Source organism: Bactrocera dorsalis, chromosome 3, assembly GCF_023373825.1.
Source record: "Bactrocera dorsalis isolate Fly_Bdor chromosome 3, ASM2337382v1, whole genome shotgun sequence".
NCBI classification, from domain to species: Eukaryota; Metazoa; Arthropoda; class Insecta; order Diptera; family Tephritidae; genus Bactrocera; species Bactrocera dorsalis.
This window is the reverse complement of record NC_064305.1, coordinates 65194546-65209374: the sequence shown is the minus strand read 5'-3', so window position 1 is coordinate 65209374 and position 14829 is coordinate 65194546. Positions and strand designations below refer to the sequence as shown.

At 33.4% G+C, this 14829-nt stretch overlaps 2 protein-coding genes across 4 annotated transcripts in view; one reads left to right on the top strand and one right to left on the bottom strand.

The window, feature by feature from the left end:
• LOC105222105 (uncharacterized) overlaps nt 1-1517 on the top strand; it is a 170758-nt gene extending 169241 nt beyond the window's left edge. For all 3 annotated transcript variants that reach the window (XM_049453959.1, XM_049453958.1, XM_011199293.4), the window contains 2 exons: nt 38-871; nt 950-1517. In XM_049453959.1, the coding sequence (XP_049309916.1) occupies nt 38-871; nt 950-1174 (1059 nt within the window). In that variant the 3' untranslated portion in view covers nt 1175-1517. The remainder of the gene's footprint in view (nt 1-37; nt 872-949) is intronic.
• Nucleotides 1518-7608: 6091 nt separating this feature from the next.
• LOC105222106 (tyrosine-protein kinase CSK) lies at nt 7609-10798 on the bottom strand. Its single transcript, XM_011199294.4, has 6 exons — nt 9985-10798; nt 9743-9897; nt 9351-9466; nt 9174-9280; nt 8589-8820; nt 7609-8525 (listed from the first exon to the last, which is right to left on the bottom strand). Coding segments are annotated over exons 1-6 (1320 nt in total). The 5' UTR covers nt 9987-10798; the 3' UTR covers nt 7609-7817.
• Nucleotides 10799-14829: the final 4031 nt, after the last annotated feature.

Genomic DNA, 14829 nt, shown 5'->3' with positions numbered 1-14829 from the left:
CATGGTTTAATGTTTACTAATTTTTGCTTTTTCGCAGATTGTTTACTCCGAAGATGAAGACATTGCGCGCACCGAATTCACCAACGAGTTCTACAAACTTGTCGACATACGTTCGGCTTCGGCGCGCAGTCTCTTCTCCTACATCGAGGGCGAAACAGACGATGAGGACGACGACGAAGAAGAAGACGAAACGTCTAGTTTGTCGAAGCGACGCTTACGGCTGCGCAGTAAAATCGCATTAAATGGCAATCGACTGAAAGCGACCAGCCCGACGCCAAGCGAGGCGGGACGCGCACAAGTGACCAGCTGTTCGTCCAGTGAATCGGACGAACAATCGCGTTGTACGACAACGCAACACGAACTGAACGGCAGTACTATCGAAGGCGGCATCGAAGAGGAAATGGACACACAATTGTGTGGCAACGAAAGCAGTGATATCGAAATCGAAGACTTGCAACTGGAAAACGAAACGTTGCACAAGCTAAACGAACAAGAATGCATTGAGGCGATTATACGCACGGAACTGCGTCGACCCAACACCAATAGCCCCGCGCTACCGATGATCAAATCCAAATCGATGTTGCACAAAACCGAAAACGACTTGAACGGACTGCTGCGTAACGCGGCAAACACGAACGGCAACGACGCCAAGCCGCCGCGTGTGGTACGCAGCGAAAGCGTGAACGGCGCAATCGTCGGCGGCAGCGGTAACGGTAGTGGAGGCGCGAGTCGCGGCGGCTCCGCGTGCGCGCACAAGTTGCAAGAACGTCTACAGCAGCGACCGGCCAACTCGTGGCGCAAAAGCAGCGGTTGGAAGCGCGTACCAACAACACCGACCGGTTCGCCCACAGCGCCGTTGTCACCGAAAAAGGTGAGCAAGCAATTTACCTAAATTTATATTGATTAGCTAATAATATTTATTTCTTCTTTTTTCTGTCTCAAATCTTAGGAAGTGAAAACGGAGATTGTGAGGAACTGTGTGAACGGCTTGCCGAAAATACCGCCGACGCGTATACCAACCAGCGTGCAACAACAATCGCCGCCATCGCCAAAGCAAAACCAAAACGCGCCAATGCAATTTGGCGATACACAAACGCAACAACAACAACAACAGCCAATACGAAAATCAAAAATTCCTCCGCCAGTTCCCGTGCGTCGTTCTTATGCGAGCTAGCCAAGTGCGGTTGAGGGTATAAAATAAAGTAATAATAACAACAAAAAACAAAAACAATAAAAATTAAATTGAACCCGTTATAGTATAACATGCCGTTACGGTTGAAACAAAATCCACAAGTTAATTAATTTAAGCAAAATTTCTATAAAAAAGACTTATATGTGATATTTGAGCGAAGAAAAAGTACGCAAAAGTAGTTCTAAAAACAAAAACAATAAAAAGAAATTGTTGTATAAACACGTAGTGGTAACAATGAAATAACACCAAAAGTGAAACTAACTGCCTACTCTACAGAAATAAAAAAAAAACTAACTAACAACAAGAAATAATTAATTAATACCGTTATTTTGGAAAAAAAATGATTTTCACTATTATAAAAATTGAAATAATCTCGTATTTTGGCCGAAAAAATCAATACTAAATTCAAAAAAAAAAAAATGTTTTTTTTAATATCAAGTCAAAATGTAAAAATACACTGCCTGCAAATTGTCTGAACTACGACTTTATAAAAAGCATATATTATAATTATCACTTTTTATATATGCATTTACATACAATACATGAACTATTGAGACTAAGCCAAGTGGTTTCCACTATTTTCACCACACTCCCTCTGCTAGTGGGGAGTGCTCAAATTTGGTTGCAGAATAGCGAAAGCCAGCGCAGTTGTGACACATGCTTTCAACTCACCTACATAACTATCAGTTAATTCCGTTTTAATGTACAGTTTTTCCTAGGTACAGGAATAAATGATGGTTTGTTGAGTGGCAGTTGACTCGTTGGTGATTTTCGAAACGAAATTACTCTTTAATGGGCATTGTACATACGAATAAATATATAATTTGTTAATGCATTTGGCAAAAGCTTTGCGTTTATTAACAATTTGGATTTTTTATAAATTTATAAATGCATAAATATATACAGCTGATGCATTGAGTGTTATGTGACCGAGTGTTGCCAGCTTTATTGAAAAGTAAAAGTAATTTAAAGTGATTTTTTATTTTAAAATAGTAATTTTTTGTCATAATTATTTATTAAAAATAAAAAAATTAAATTAAAAATAAAGAATATAAATTGAAATCATATTTAAAATCAATTAAAGCATTTTCATGTTTGTAAAAGTATTGTATTTATTATTTCTCTTTTCAAAATTTTCAACTTTATAGTTTAATAACTTACAATTTTTATGGCAATTCGTTAAATAATTATTATTAATTTATTTAATTATATTTTGAAATATATATAATTTACAAAACTATAGTCACAAATACATAAATATGCGAAAAACTGAAGCATTTCAAAACATTTAAAATCCTAAAATTAAATTAGCTAATTTTCCATTTTTTAACTTAAATAATTTAATAAATAAATATTTTGAAAATTTCAAAAACGCGAATATATAAAAAACTTAATACTTTCAGAAAAAACTCAAAAACTTAAAATTAAATTTTCTGATTTCCAATTTTTAACTTTATACATAATTTAATAAAAAACCATGTTTTAAAAATTTTCAATACATTCAAATAATAAAAACATAATACTTTCCAGAAATTCAAAAACCTGAAGATAAATTAGCGAATTTTCATTTTCTAACTGAATTAATTTAATCAAAAAAATCTAATGAGAGCTTCAAATATATAAAAGATTTATGAAAAACTTAATATTTTCAAGAAAATTCAAAAACTTAAAATTACATTTGCAAATTTTGAAAATGTTTAGCTTTACTAAACTAATAAAAAAAATATTTCGAATTTTTCAAATACATATGTAAATATATATACTTGTAATTAAATTAGCAAATTTTTAATTTTTTTAAATTTAATTAATTTAAAAAAAATATTATCATAGTGTCAAATACATGGGTTAAATTTATTAATTTTCAATTTTTTAATTAAAAAATAATTTAAAAGAAATAAGTAAATGTGATTAAAAGTATTTCTTTCGATTAAATTAATATTTAATTAATTTGTTTTTTATATTTAAGTTAATATTTATTTGAAAATATATATTTTTTTGCAATACTTATATAAAACAAATATATATTTTTTACATTTTTCAATTTATACCAAATTTTTTTTCTTCTTCGATGCTCTAAAAAAATAAAAAACTACAATAAACCTTTGAAAATATAAATTTTTTTTATTTAAAATTACACAAAAAATTAAATATTTAATGGTAACACTTAGGCAAGTAACACTCATTATTTATTACATGTATGTATGAACTCTAAAAATTAACACATTAATTCAAAACATGTAATTTTTGTAAAATATTAATTTGAATAAGTGAAGCTAATTATGGTAATCTGACTTTTTAGGGATTCTGAAATAATTTAAAACATTAATGAGAGAAACATAAATTTGTTTTTGTATAAAATAATTAATATAAAATATAGATATTTCAAAATAATTAATATAATTTTTTTTGTACAAAATAATTACTATTTATTTATATAATTAATTACAAAATAATATTATTGGTCATAAAGGAAAAATTAAACTGAGCGATTTGCTATAATTTTTCAAACTAAAAATAGCAAAAAAAAATTTCTTTGTCTGAAGTAAAGATTTTTTAAATGAAATGTGTACATATTTATGTACATTTGATTTGTGTGAAACATTTTCAACAAATAATTGTATATGACTTTGTTGCAGTTAAAATTAATTGACTATTATTTTTTTGTATTATAATCAAACATTATTTAAAGCAGTTATGGAAAAATATAAAATATATTTATATATATATAAATTGTATAAGAAGGCGTATTCACAATAATTTGAACTGATATTAACGGCTTTATTAAATAATATTTCCATTAGTTTGTAGTGGTAAAGCCTTAAAAACAAATTTTCTTTTGACAAATGTCAAAAATATTAGTTTGGGAACCAAGGAACAGAAGGTGTAAAGTATGTAGCTGAACGAATGATAAAAAATCTTATGTCACATCATGTAAACTATTAAAAGTTAAGTAGTCTTCCGCACAAAATTAAACAGAAATAGTAAAAAAGTAAACAGAAATCATAAAATAACTAAAATAAATATAAAATAATGTTTAGACAAAGAAATCAATAAAACAAACTCTACACACAGCAGTTATATAATAGTCAATAAATATAAAAAACAACAACTTTTTATAAAACATATAACAGTTTGTAAGCGGTAGTAAACGAACAGACGAACTAAAATTTGACGATAAAACCAATAAAGTAGCGTAAAAAATATATAAACTCAAGTCAGCAAACAATAAACTAAATTTATAACAAATTAAAAACAATAACAAATAGTATTGCAAAAGCAAATAAGCAAGTTAGCATAAAAATATATTGTTATAACGGTTTCTACATAATAATTAAAACATATATTCCATGCAAATTGTTAGCGGTACACCTTCAACGTACTTGTGCGTATTTAAAAATACAAAACTAAAACTGAAAAGTAATATACCAACTAAAGAGAATGCGAATTTGTAGCGTGTAGTGTGAAAGTGGTGAAATTTTTTTGTAAACTATACACAACACTGCCACCTGAACGTTGCGTTTTCGGCATTTCACCATAGACAATTTGGAAAAATCCTACTTATGATGCAATTGACAACAATATATTAGTAAACAATAACAATACAAGTGCATAAGTATTACATACATACATCTACTACAGCATATACAGACATGCATAAGTATGTAGTGTGGAAATTATTAAATATTTACAAGCATATAACAATAATTAAGTATTTGGAGAGCTAAGTAACGCCGAATGAAACCACAAATTAACACTAACTACAAACAAAATTAAGTAAGCCAACAACTACTTATTTACCTACAGTACAGCATACACATACATATGTAAACATGTATGTACATCAAGTTATTTGACACAGTTTATTCCCTCTTTCCTCCTTCTTAGTAGCGTAGTCAGTACAAAATGTTAAACACTAAACACTACTAAATTACTATGCTTAATTACATTTTAGACAAACTACTTACTGTCAGTCTAAAGTTTGTATGGTTTAATAAACACTACTGCATATATTATAAAAATTATATATTTATATATATTCGTATATTTTAGTGCATTAGCGACGTTAAAGATCTTAGATTTAGTATGAAAACTGTAATATATTATATACTATTTAGCGATCACATATGTATAAGTATATGTGTATATTTAGGTTTTTCTCTGTGTAGTTAGTTGCTAAACGTTTACCTACTATTTACTACATACTTGTATACTATTAAATACTACTATGTATTTTCTGTTAAAACATATTTTTATTTTTATTTAAAATGTCTATTAGATATTTATTTAAAAGAAAACTATAAACATAACATTTATGATGATTGAAATTAATACATACAAATAAATACATACACTGAATGAAAATCGAACGAAAAAATAAAATTAATATTATTAAATTTATTAATTGTTGTTGTTTTATTAATTGATACACTGAGATAAGATTAACAATTGCCCTAATATCGAATGTTTAAGTGATTGATAATCTCAGGAAAAATTAACAATCGCTTTAATATCGAAGGTATCGAAAAACACACGAATACACATCCCGAGTGCGCTAAAGGATTACTACATTTTAGACATTCACGCCAACTAATTTATGGTGTGTACATTGACAACAACAAAAATGCCTATTAATCTGCAATATTATATATTTAAATTCAATTTAGTGAGCGCACTTCGAAATTGCGAATTATTTCGCACGCAAGCAATTCATCACGCCATTTTATTAATGCTCCCCGATCTTGTTAGCAACAAATGCCAAAAGTTATTATTCCTCATACTTTCACCAACCACCCACAAATTTTAAAAGCAAATTTAATATTTTTTCTACACAACGGCCGGAATCACAGCTGTTCGCATTAATCAATTTGGAACAACATAGCAATATTGGAACGGAACCCACAAAAGCGGTTGGCAACGCAGAAAGTAGCGGGATAGTTTGTTTACAAATAGTAAAATGTCAATGAATGTGTATACACTAGTGAGAAGTGCAGGTTGTTAAATTTTTAATTTAAAACATTAAAAGTGTTATTTTTATTATTTTAAAGAGTAATTTCAAGTGAAAAAGTGTGCTTCGCAAAGTGTATATGCAGCATGGTCTGAAGAAACAGCATTAAATTCAATAATCAATGTGCAAAGTGAAAAGGCCAAAAGTGATCGCAGCCGCATAAAAAGTTCAGTTTGCTAAATTATCAATTCAAAAGTGTAAAAGTATTAAACTGTTTTTTAAAAGAAGAATAGCAGATAAATAGTGCGCTTCGAAAAGTATATATGAAGTTTTGTGTGAAAAAAGTATTAAATTAACTTCATTAATAAATCTGCAAAATGAGAAGGTCAAATGTGAAAGCAGGCACAACAAAATGCAAATTGTACTCGTATTTAACTTTTGAAAGTGTTATTACGATATTTAAATTCGTATGTATTTATATGTACATAAGTATGTGTATTCCTATTGTTTGAAAAATTTTAATTCCAATCTTTACTAAGCAGCGCCAAGTAAAAATTAATAAGTGTGGTTAAGTGTGATGGTACTTGCTTCGAAAGTAAATCAATATTAGTAAAAGTTTGCGAATAAAGTCGGTTTATGGAAATTTGAAAAATTAGTGAATTTCGAATAAATGGACTTTCACAAATTCTAAACGCTAATTCAATTGCTGTTATTACATACTTTGTCAAATTAAATTTTTGGCTCATGATAAAAGTTAAAATTGCTGTGCCAGTATTTTTAGCAACGGATATGGTTTGGCTTCTATACCGGAAATGACAAATAATAGTAGGTACAACAATACTCAATCGATTTATATGTATATGTTTTTGCGGAACATTAATATGGGGTAGTCGAACAAGTTTTTTCGTATTTTGTTAATAGATGTTGCAGTCGTCTATCTCCAGTGCTACCAATCACATTGTGTCATACCATATAGTGTTGGAGAGGTGAGATTTTAAGCTTCATTTAACCAAAAACAACAAATTCTGGGAGTTGGAAAAAGGTTACAGCTGTACAAAAATGAGGGATAATAATGAAAAAAATTATCAATATTTTGAAGTTTTTGTATATAAAAGGAATAATACCACCCAAGCCATCAATGTAATTTGTGAAGTTTACGGAGACGATTCGTTTAGCGCAAAAAGGTTCGCTCGCTTCCGTTCTGGAAATTTCGATTTACACTGGTGAAAGTTTTACACTGATGAAATAGTGTCTCTAGCAGAAAAATGGTTGACCAAAATGGTACATATTTGTTTATTTATTTATTAGTATAAATATAAATAAAAAAGTTGAAGTTTGATTAGAAATACGAAAAGACTTTTTCGACTACCCAATATTTCTAATTAATTTCACCACGAAGTGTTTTGCTTACTTATAATTTTCTTTCATGACATGCATTTTTTAGTTTTTGTCGAAGAAACATTAAAACAAATTTTGTATATTCTAACTAAAATTAATACGCATATTTATTTCGTGAGCTTTTTAAAAACTTACAATTTAATAGTAAATAAATAAAACTAGTGCATAACGACACATTAAACTACAAACTATAATAAATAGCATTTGTTATGAAAATACCATCTGCGCACATCTATAATAATAATACATATATAGTATAATACATAAAATAATAAAGTAGTACTACAGCAACTCTACCAAGCGTTTGCGCAACAGCAAAGCGTTCGGACGCAACATCGGCTCGTCACACCAGCAAGCTTTGTAAATCGCTTCATAACTTTGTTCCTCGTCACGATCGTGCAGGCGCAGTATATCCTCAAACAACACTAACAGATCCACAACATCACCCTTCGTGCTGCGTTGTTGTTGCTGTCGTATTATTATCGGTTTTTTATTTGTTGGTGACTTCTGGGCTAACGGCGACTTACTACAATTCAATTCGTTGCTTAAATTACGCATAACATTCATTTTCCCATTCAATGAGGCGAACGGCCGACGATCAGCCGACTGATGCAACTCTTCCGCACTGCAATCGGAGAAGCGCAACTGTTCTTCGGGTTGTTTGGTGCGATTGAGTACATTCGTCAGATGCACCAACGAGTGATAAGTGATCTCCTCCGCTGTGAGGTTGACACAATAGCATTTATGATGCCGATCCATGGTCGCATGCAACAAACTCGTGCAGTTTGTTGGATTGGTTGGAGCTGCGCTATCGGGGCGCAGCTTATTTTTGACGACCTGATAGGCGACTACTTCATTGCACGCAATAATGTGATAAGGTAAACGGCGCTGGCGCATTTGCCACATGGTGATGCCCAGTGAGTAGATGTCGGTGGCCGCTGTGAGCGGTTCCTCACGTAATGCCTCGGGAGACATATAACGCACGGTGCCCTAAGATTTTCGAAGTTATAATTAATAATTTATGTCGACTAACATTTGTAATGTAATATTTACACGCGCATTGCCTTTAGGTGACGTCATCGGAGAGTCAATCTTCAAGGAAGCACCAAAATCGCAAAGTTTACAGACATATTGCCGGCGACTGAAAGCAGTTGTTAGTGTTTCATCACGTAAATGTTGTTGTACACCAACGAAAGATATCAACACGTTCTGTGGTTTTACATCAAGATGTAGTAGATTCTGCTTGTGACAATAAGATAGGGCCGACAGAATGTCTAGTGTTATGCTGAGAGAGAAGAGAAAAGAGGGAGAGAGATAAGAGCAAATTAAGCCCTAGCATTGTATATTAGTACGATTAATACGAGTTTTTTGGACTCGATGTATTGGAGTTGAAAGATTAGATCACTCAATATACCTTTTAGCGCTTTAAAGAATTACAAACTAACTTCTTTAACTCATCTGTTAATAAGTTTTATTTCGGCAAATCGGAACCGGATTTTCGGTGCGAAATTACGCCGCGATCATTCATTAAAATAGTATATATTCCAACTATTTTGAGTTGAACCTGGAACCTTTTATAGGTTACCCCATTCTACCTCTAAAAATTATTTAAAAAAATACCTAAAATTATATACTCACTAAATTCTATGTTCCAGTGGCAGCACTGTGGCCTCAAGTACATCTTGCAAACTTTGACCCACCAACCTCTCCATTATGACAATGCCGAAATTCAGCGTAGTTTCAACCTTAAAAAACACACGCGCTTTTAAAGTTATACATTTCCAAACGTCTGAATATTGGAAAAAATAGTCTTACTTTTAAAATTCGTATAATATTGCGGTGCTTCCAGCCCAAAATATGCATTTCACTGCGCATCGATTGCGCGTTCGCTTTGCTCACATTTCGCACGATCTTCACAGCCACCGGTTGACCTACGAGTAAATAATGAATGTTTATATACATTTACATATTCATATATGTATATTTTAGTAAATTAATTTTCGTATATTTTTAAACAAAAAAGTATTATTAGCAGTTGGCCACACAGTAAATTTACCCTCAATTTCTTACAAGCAATTTATTTTCTTTCAATTCCAAGTGAAATGTTTTTTTAACAAAAATATAACTTCAAAGTGAGAAATAAACAACTTAACTTCGAAAATTTTGTTTGTAAATAATTATTGATAAACAAAAAAAAACCTTTTTACCTCGATAAATCGCTTTGAAGACGGTGCCAAAGGCGCCACGGCCCAGGATTTTGTATTTGGTGTGTGTTGGCAGTCCGTCTTTGAGTATCTCATTGCGATTGGGCGTATTCAGCACAATAGCTTGTTCGGTATTTGGTGGAACTTGCAGCAAAGCCCTAAATTAAGTGCAAGGATTATTACAAATATTCAAACAAATTTATATAATTATATACTGAAAATCGAAAGGATTTTTAATTTCTTACATCTTTAAATTATATTTTTTCGCCACAACAAAGGATCTTTGTTTTTTCCTTTTTATTTTGTAACTTCTTATTCGCAGTGTTAACGGAATATTGTTTGTTACTGTTTGGTTGTTTGTGCGCTATGTAAATTTGTTTATATTTTTATTCATTTGACAATGATCATAGAAAAACTTTGTTTACTTGTCAATGTCTCGATTCCGTTGTAAACAAGTTAAAGAGTCCCCAGTGGATTTAGTGGAACAAATACAAGTGGCAAACGGTCGATAATGTAAATAATTAATATTAAACAAAAAAAAACTATATTTGAAAATGCATAAAATATAAAATATATGTATGCTAAAATAATAATTAAAAAGCCTAGCAAAATAGTATAATATTTGTTATGGCCAAGAATTTAGCTTTATAATAAAGAGATTGTCATTAAGTTTTAAAAGTGATTTCCGACAAGTGACCGCCGCAGCTGACTGGATTAAATTCCAGTACAGGTTTTCGGCTACTTTTTGCAGCAATTGGTGGTTAGCAATAAAGCGCCGAATATCCCCTCTCAAAGCGTTAATCGTCTCGGGTGTATCTGTGCAGACAAGCGACTTCACGTAACCCCACAAATAAATTCTCAGTCCAGCGTTGTTAAATCACATAGTGCGGCGTTAGTTAACTTGTAAAGCAAGAACTAGGCCTTAAGTTAGAAAAGTGGCGACGGATTGCATATCCCTTTAACGTTTTTTCATAAGTCCAATCTGATAAGGGTAATAACGTATTTAGTTTAAGAGTTTTCCACCACTTTTTGGTATCTGCGCTGAGGTTATACATATATGCCAAGGTATATGTACAGGGTGGGCCATCTAACGTTTTAAATTTGAATTATCTATATTTCGACATTGGAAACGTCAAATACCATTCGGAAAGTGACAGATATTCAGTAAAAAGTCTAAAATTTACGAAATGGGTCGCTATTCACTAGAAGAAAACTGGGAAATATTGAAAACTTTTTTCCAAAGTGGTGAGTCTTCAACCCATTCAATTTTACCGAAAAATCATCTTTTCGGACGAGACTCATTTTCACCTCGATGGCACAGAAAACCCGCACGTAATCGTCGAGAAGCCAATGCACCCAGCACGAATCACTGTATGGTGCGGATTTTGGTCTGGTGGAATCATCGGCCCATTTTTCTTCGAAAATGAAGAAGGAACCGCCGTAACCATCAATGGTGAGCGATATCGCGCAATGTTAACCGAATTTTTCTTCAAGCAAATTGAAGAGGAAGACTTGGACAACATTTGGTTCCAGCAGGACGGCGCTACATACAGCAAACGCTACATTCAATGTTTTACGCCCTTTCTTCGAAAATAGCATAATCAGCAAAAGAGGTGATGTGAATTGACCTCCCAGAAGCTGCGATTTAACTCCGTTGGACTATTTTCTGTAGGGAGCTGTTAAAGATAAATGTTACGCCAACCATCCAGACACAATTCAAGATCTAAAGTACGAGATTCAAGCTGCTGTAGCTGCCATAAGGCCTCAAACCATCGTGAAAGTACTCCAAAATTGGGTGGATCGCATAAGCTACTGTAAACTCAGCCGTTGCGGTCACTTGTCCGAAATTGTTTTCCACGAATAAATTTCATAAAACAACCTTTTAAATAAATGTTAGACCTTTGAAAAATATTATACCGTTTTTTTTATTGACTTTTTAAATTTTAAATTTTTTATGACCCACCGTTATATGTAGCTAGATGTGATCCCGCGATCCTGCATCTTTATATGATACGCTAGTTATTGTTGGAGTTCTATAAGAATAAATTTTTGAATAGTTTTGCAGCAAAACTGCCCATTTGACCGTCCACTAGATAAAAAATCGGAAGTTGTTCCGAATAAGTATACTCAACTGTTATGGGAACGGCAACACGCTCTACTTACTATTCCTCAAATCTCTTTATATTTTAGTTTTTACTATAGAAATCCTATCATATTTATTTTATCAAATATGGTGTATCTGAGAATGCGCATTATCGCCTAGAGTGTACGTGTTGCGAAACCGATTCATGGCTGCTCGAATTACAAACTCTGCGATTATGTTGACCGAATATTGAACGCAGGGCGCGATGTGTCGCGCAAACCGAAAAATTATATTTATAAAAAATTTGCAGGACTTCCAAACGTTGTTCCGGTGACTTACTCACTATTTAACTATATATAAAGTAACAAAAAGTATTGTCTCATTGAAAACAATACAGGGTTTGTCCGGAAAGTAATAGGACTGAGTCGATATAAAAAAATTAATGAACCAATCGTAATCGTTACAACTCTTTAAAACTTTCAAAATAGGCTCTTTCTGCGTCGATTCGTCGTCGAATCGCTGCCAGCGCGATTTCAAAGCTTTGAAGGCGTCTCGGAAGGCATCCTCCGAAATAATCTTGAGACGGTGCATGCTGCTTGGATCCCCTTTCATCGGCCTTTTCAGGCAAGGAAACAAAAAAGTCCGGGGGCCACATCTGGGCTGTAGGGCGACTGCGGAAGCGTTGGGATGCCGGCCTTGGTTAGGTAGCTGTTCACAAGAAAGGCGGTGTGAGCCGGGGCGTTGTCGTGGTGCAACTTCCAATCGGCTGCGATGTCTTGTCGGACCCGATTGACTCTTCGTTTGAGCCTCTTGAGAATTTCCACGTAAAACTTGGCCTTGACGGTTTTTCCAGGAGGAACAAATTCATGGTTTACGATGCCTTTGATGTCAAAAAAGACAATGAGCATCACTTTGGATTTGCTCATTCTTCCGGTCTTCATCAGCGACCTCTTCCCGGCCCTCCAAAATGGCCTTGTACCACCGAAACACACCCATTTCTTGGTAAAGCAACATCTGAGTAAGCCCGCTGGATTGTATCAAACGTCTCTGTCGTAGATTTAACGAGTTTCACACAGAATTTAATCGCGTACCTCTGCTCTAACAAACGCAGCATTTTCGGCTTGCTCGACTCACAGAAACACGTCGCACGAAAATGTTTGTCCTGACTCTCCAGGTGGTCGGAGACAACTGACCAGCCGCTCGTTCGTTAACTAGGAACGCCTTCTACCGAATCCAGTCAGTGCGCGAACGCTCCGAAGTACAGTCGCGGCGAAAGTGAGATCAGTCCTATTACTTTCCGGACAAACCCTGAATTTGTTCACCTAACGTATCTCCTAAAACAGGTATATGGATACATAATAATATCTGTAGAAATCATCCGGATGTTGAGACGACTTGAAAAGCGGGTGACTGTAGCAAATTTGGGTTAAGTTCGGGTATAACCGAACATTTTATACCCTTGCAAATTACAAGAATCAAAGCCAGGAAATACCTTAAGGTGAGAAACGTTAACCAGAGGGTCGAAATCCGATAACTATGTACATACATATATAATTCATACTCTGAACCACAAAGGGTTTGTTAGAATACCGAAAATTATTATACATATGTAGTATATGGGAGTTGGGGTATTATCGACACGATTTGATCTACGTTTGTCAATACTGCATACCATGAATATGCCGCATACTAATAAAATGTTCCCTGAAGTTCATTAAAGTACCTCACATACCATTACAAATCAGATAGTATAAAGTCACGTGAATGTTATATGTGTATTATATGGAGGCTATGTCAAGTTATCGCCCAATTTTTTCGATTTTATTGATTTACTCATATGTTGGCCGATATATGCTGTATAAAATCACTCGGAAGTTTGAAAACTTTTATAATGGATAGTCGAAAAAGTCTTTTCGTATTTTGTCAATAGATAGCGTTGCAGTCATATATCTTCAGTGCTAGCAATCATGTTGTATCATACAATATATAGTATTGAAAAGGTGAGATTTTATGCTTCATTTAGTTCGCTCCGTTCTGGAAATTTCGAAATTTCGATTTACGCCGATGGAATAATGTCTCTATTCCCAAGTACTCGAAAGATTGCGAAAACGAGTCAACAGGGTGCGCTCAGACATCGCTCGTAACTGGATCCTTCATCACGACAACGCGCCGTGCCACAACGCCCTCAGCGAGTCCCAGTATTCGGCGTCTAAAGGGATCGCCGTGTTGCAACAGCCGCCTTATTCGCCCCACATGTCACCCTGTGACTTTTTTTGTTTCCTAAAACAAAATCGATGGTCAAAGGAACTCATTTTGAGTCGATTACGCACATCCAGGCGGCCGTGACGAGGGTACTCGCGGACATCCCAGTCGAAGCGTTCCAGAAATGTTAACAAGCATGGAAAACGCGCTGGAATCACTGTATAGCTGCTCAAGGGGACTACTGTGAAGAGGATAGCAGAGTTGTAGAATATTTTTTTAAATGTACGGTTTTTATGGAATCAGTCTCATTACTTAATTGTCATACATCGTATTTGTTTACTTATTTATTTATTAGCATAAAAAAATAGATTGAAGTTTGATTAGAAATACGAAAAGACTTTTTCGACTACCCAATATTTAAAACCCACAAACCCTGCATGTGATGTTCTTCGTGTGGTTTTTATATATGGTGAGCTATTAAACTACCAAAAAAAAACAGCATTTTTGGTTTTCGTTACGTTTTTTATTTGCATTTTCAATGTCTTTAGTTTCGCTCAATACTCAGCACAACAAAAAGCATTTCTCACAGAGACTTTTCACAAGATCGTGGACTTTAGTTCTCGCAGCCATACGATTATCTTAACGCTCGTATTCGATACTATTTTCATATATGTATGTATATACTGCATATATATATATGTATATAAATTAATATATGAGTATTTTTATAAATATATATATTTCGTTTTAGCAAGTATCTAAGCGTATTTACAAAGAAGTTGTTTTTTGGAAAACATCGTGCACT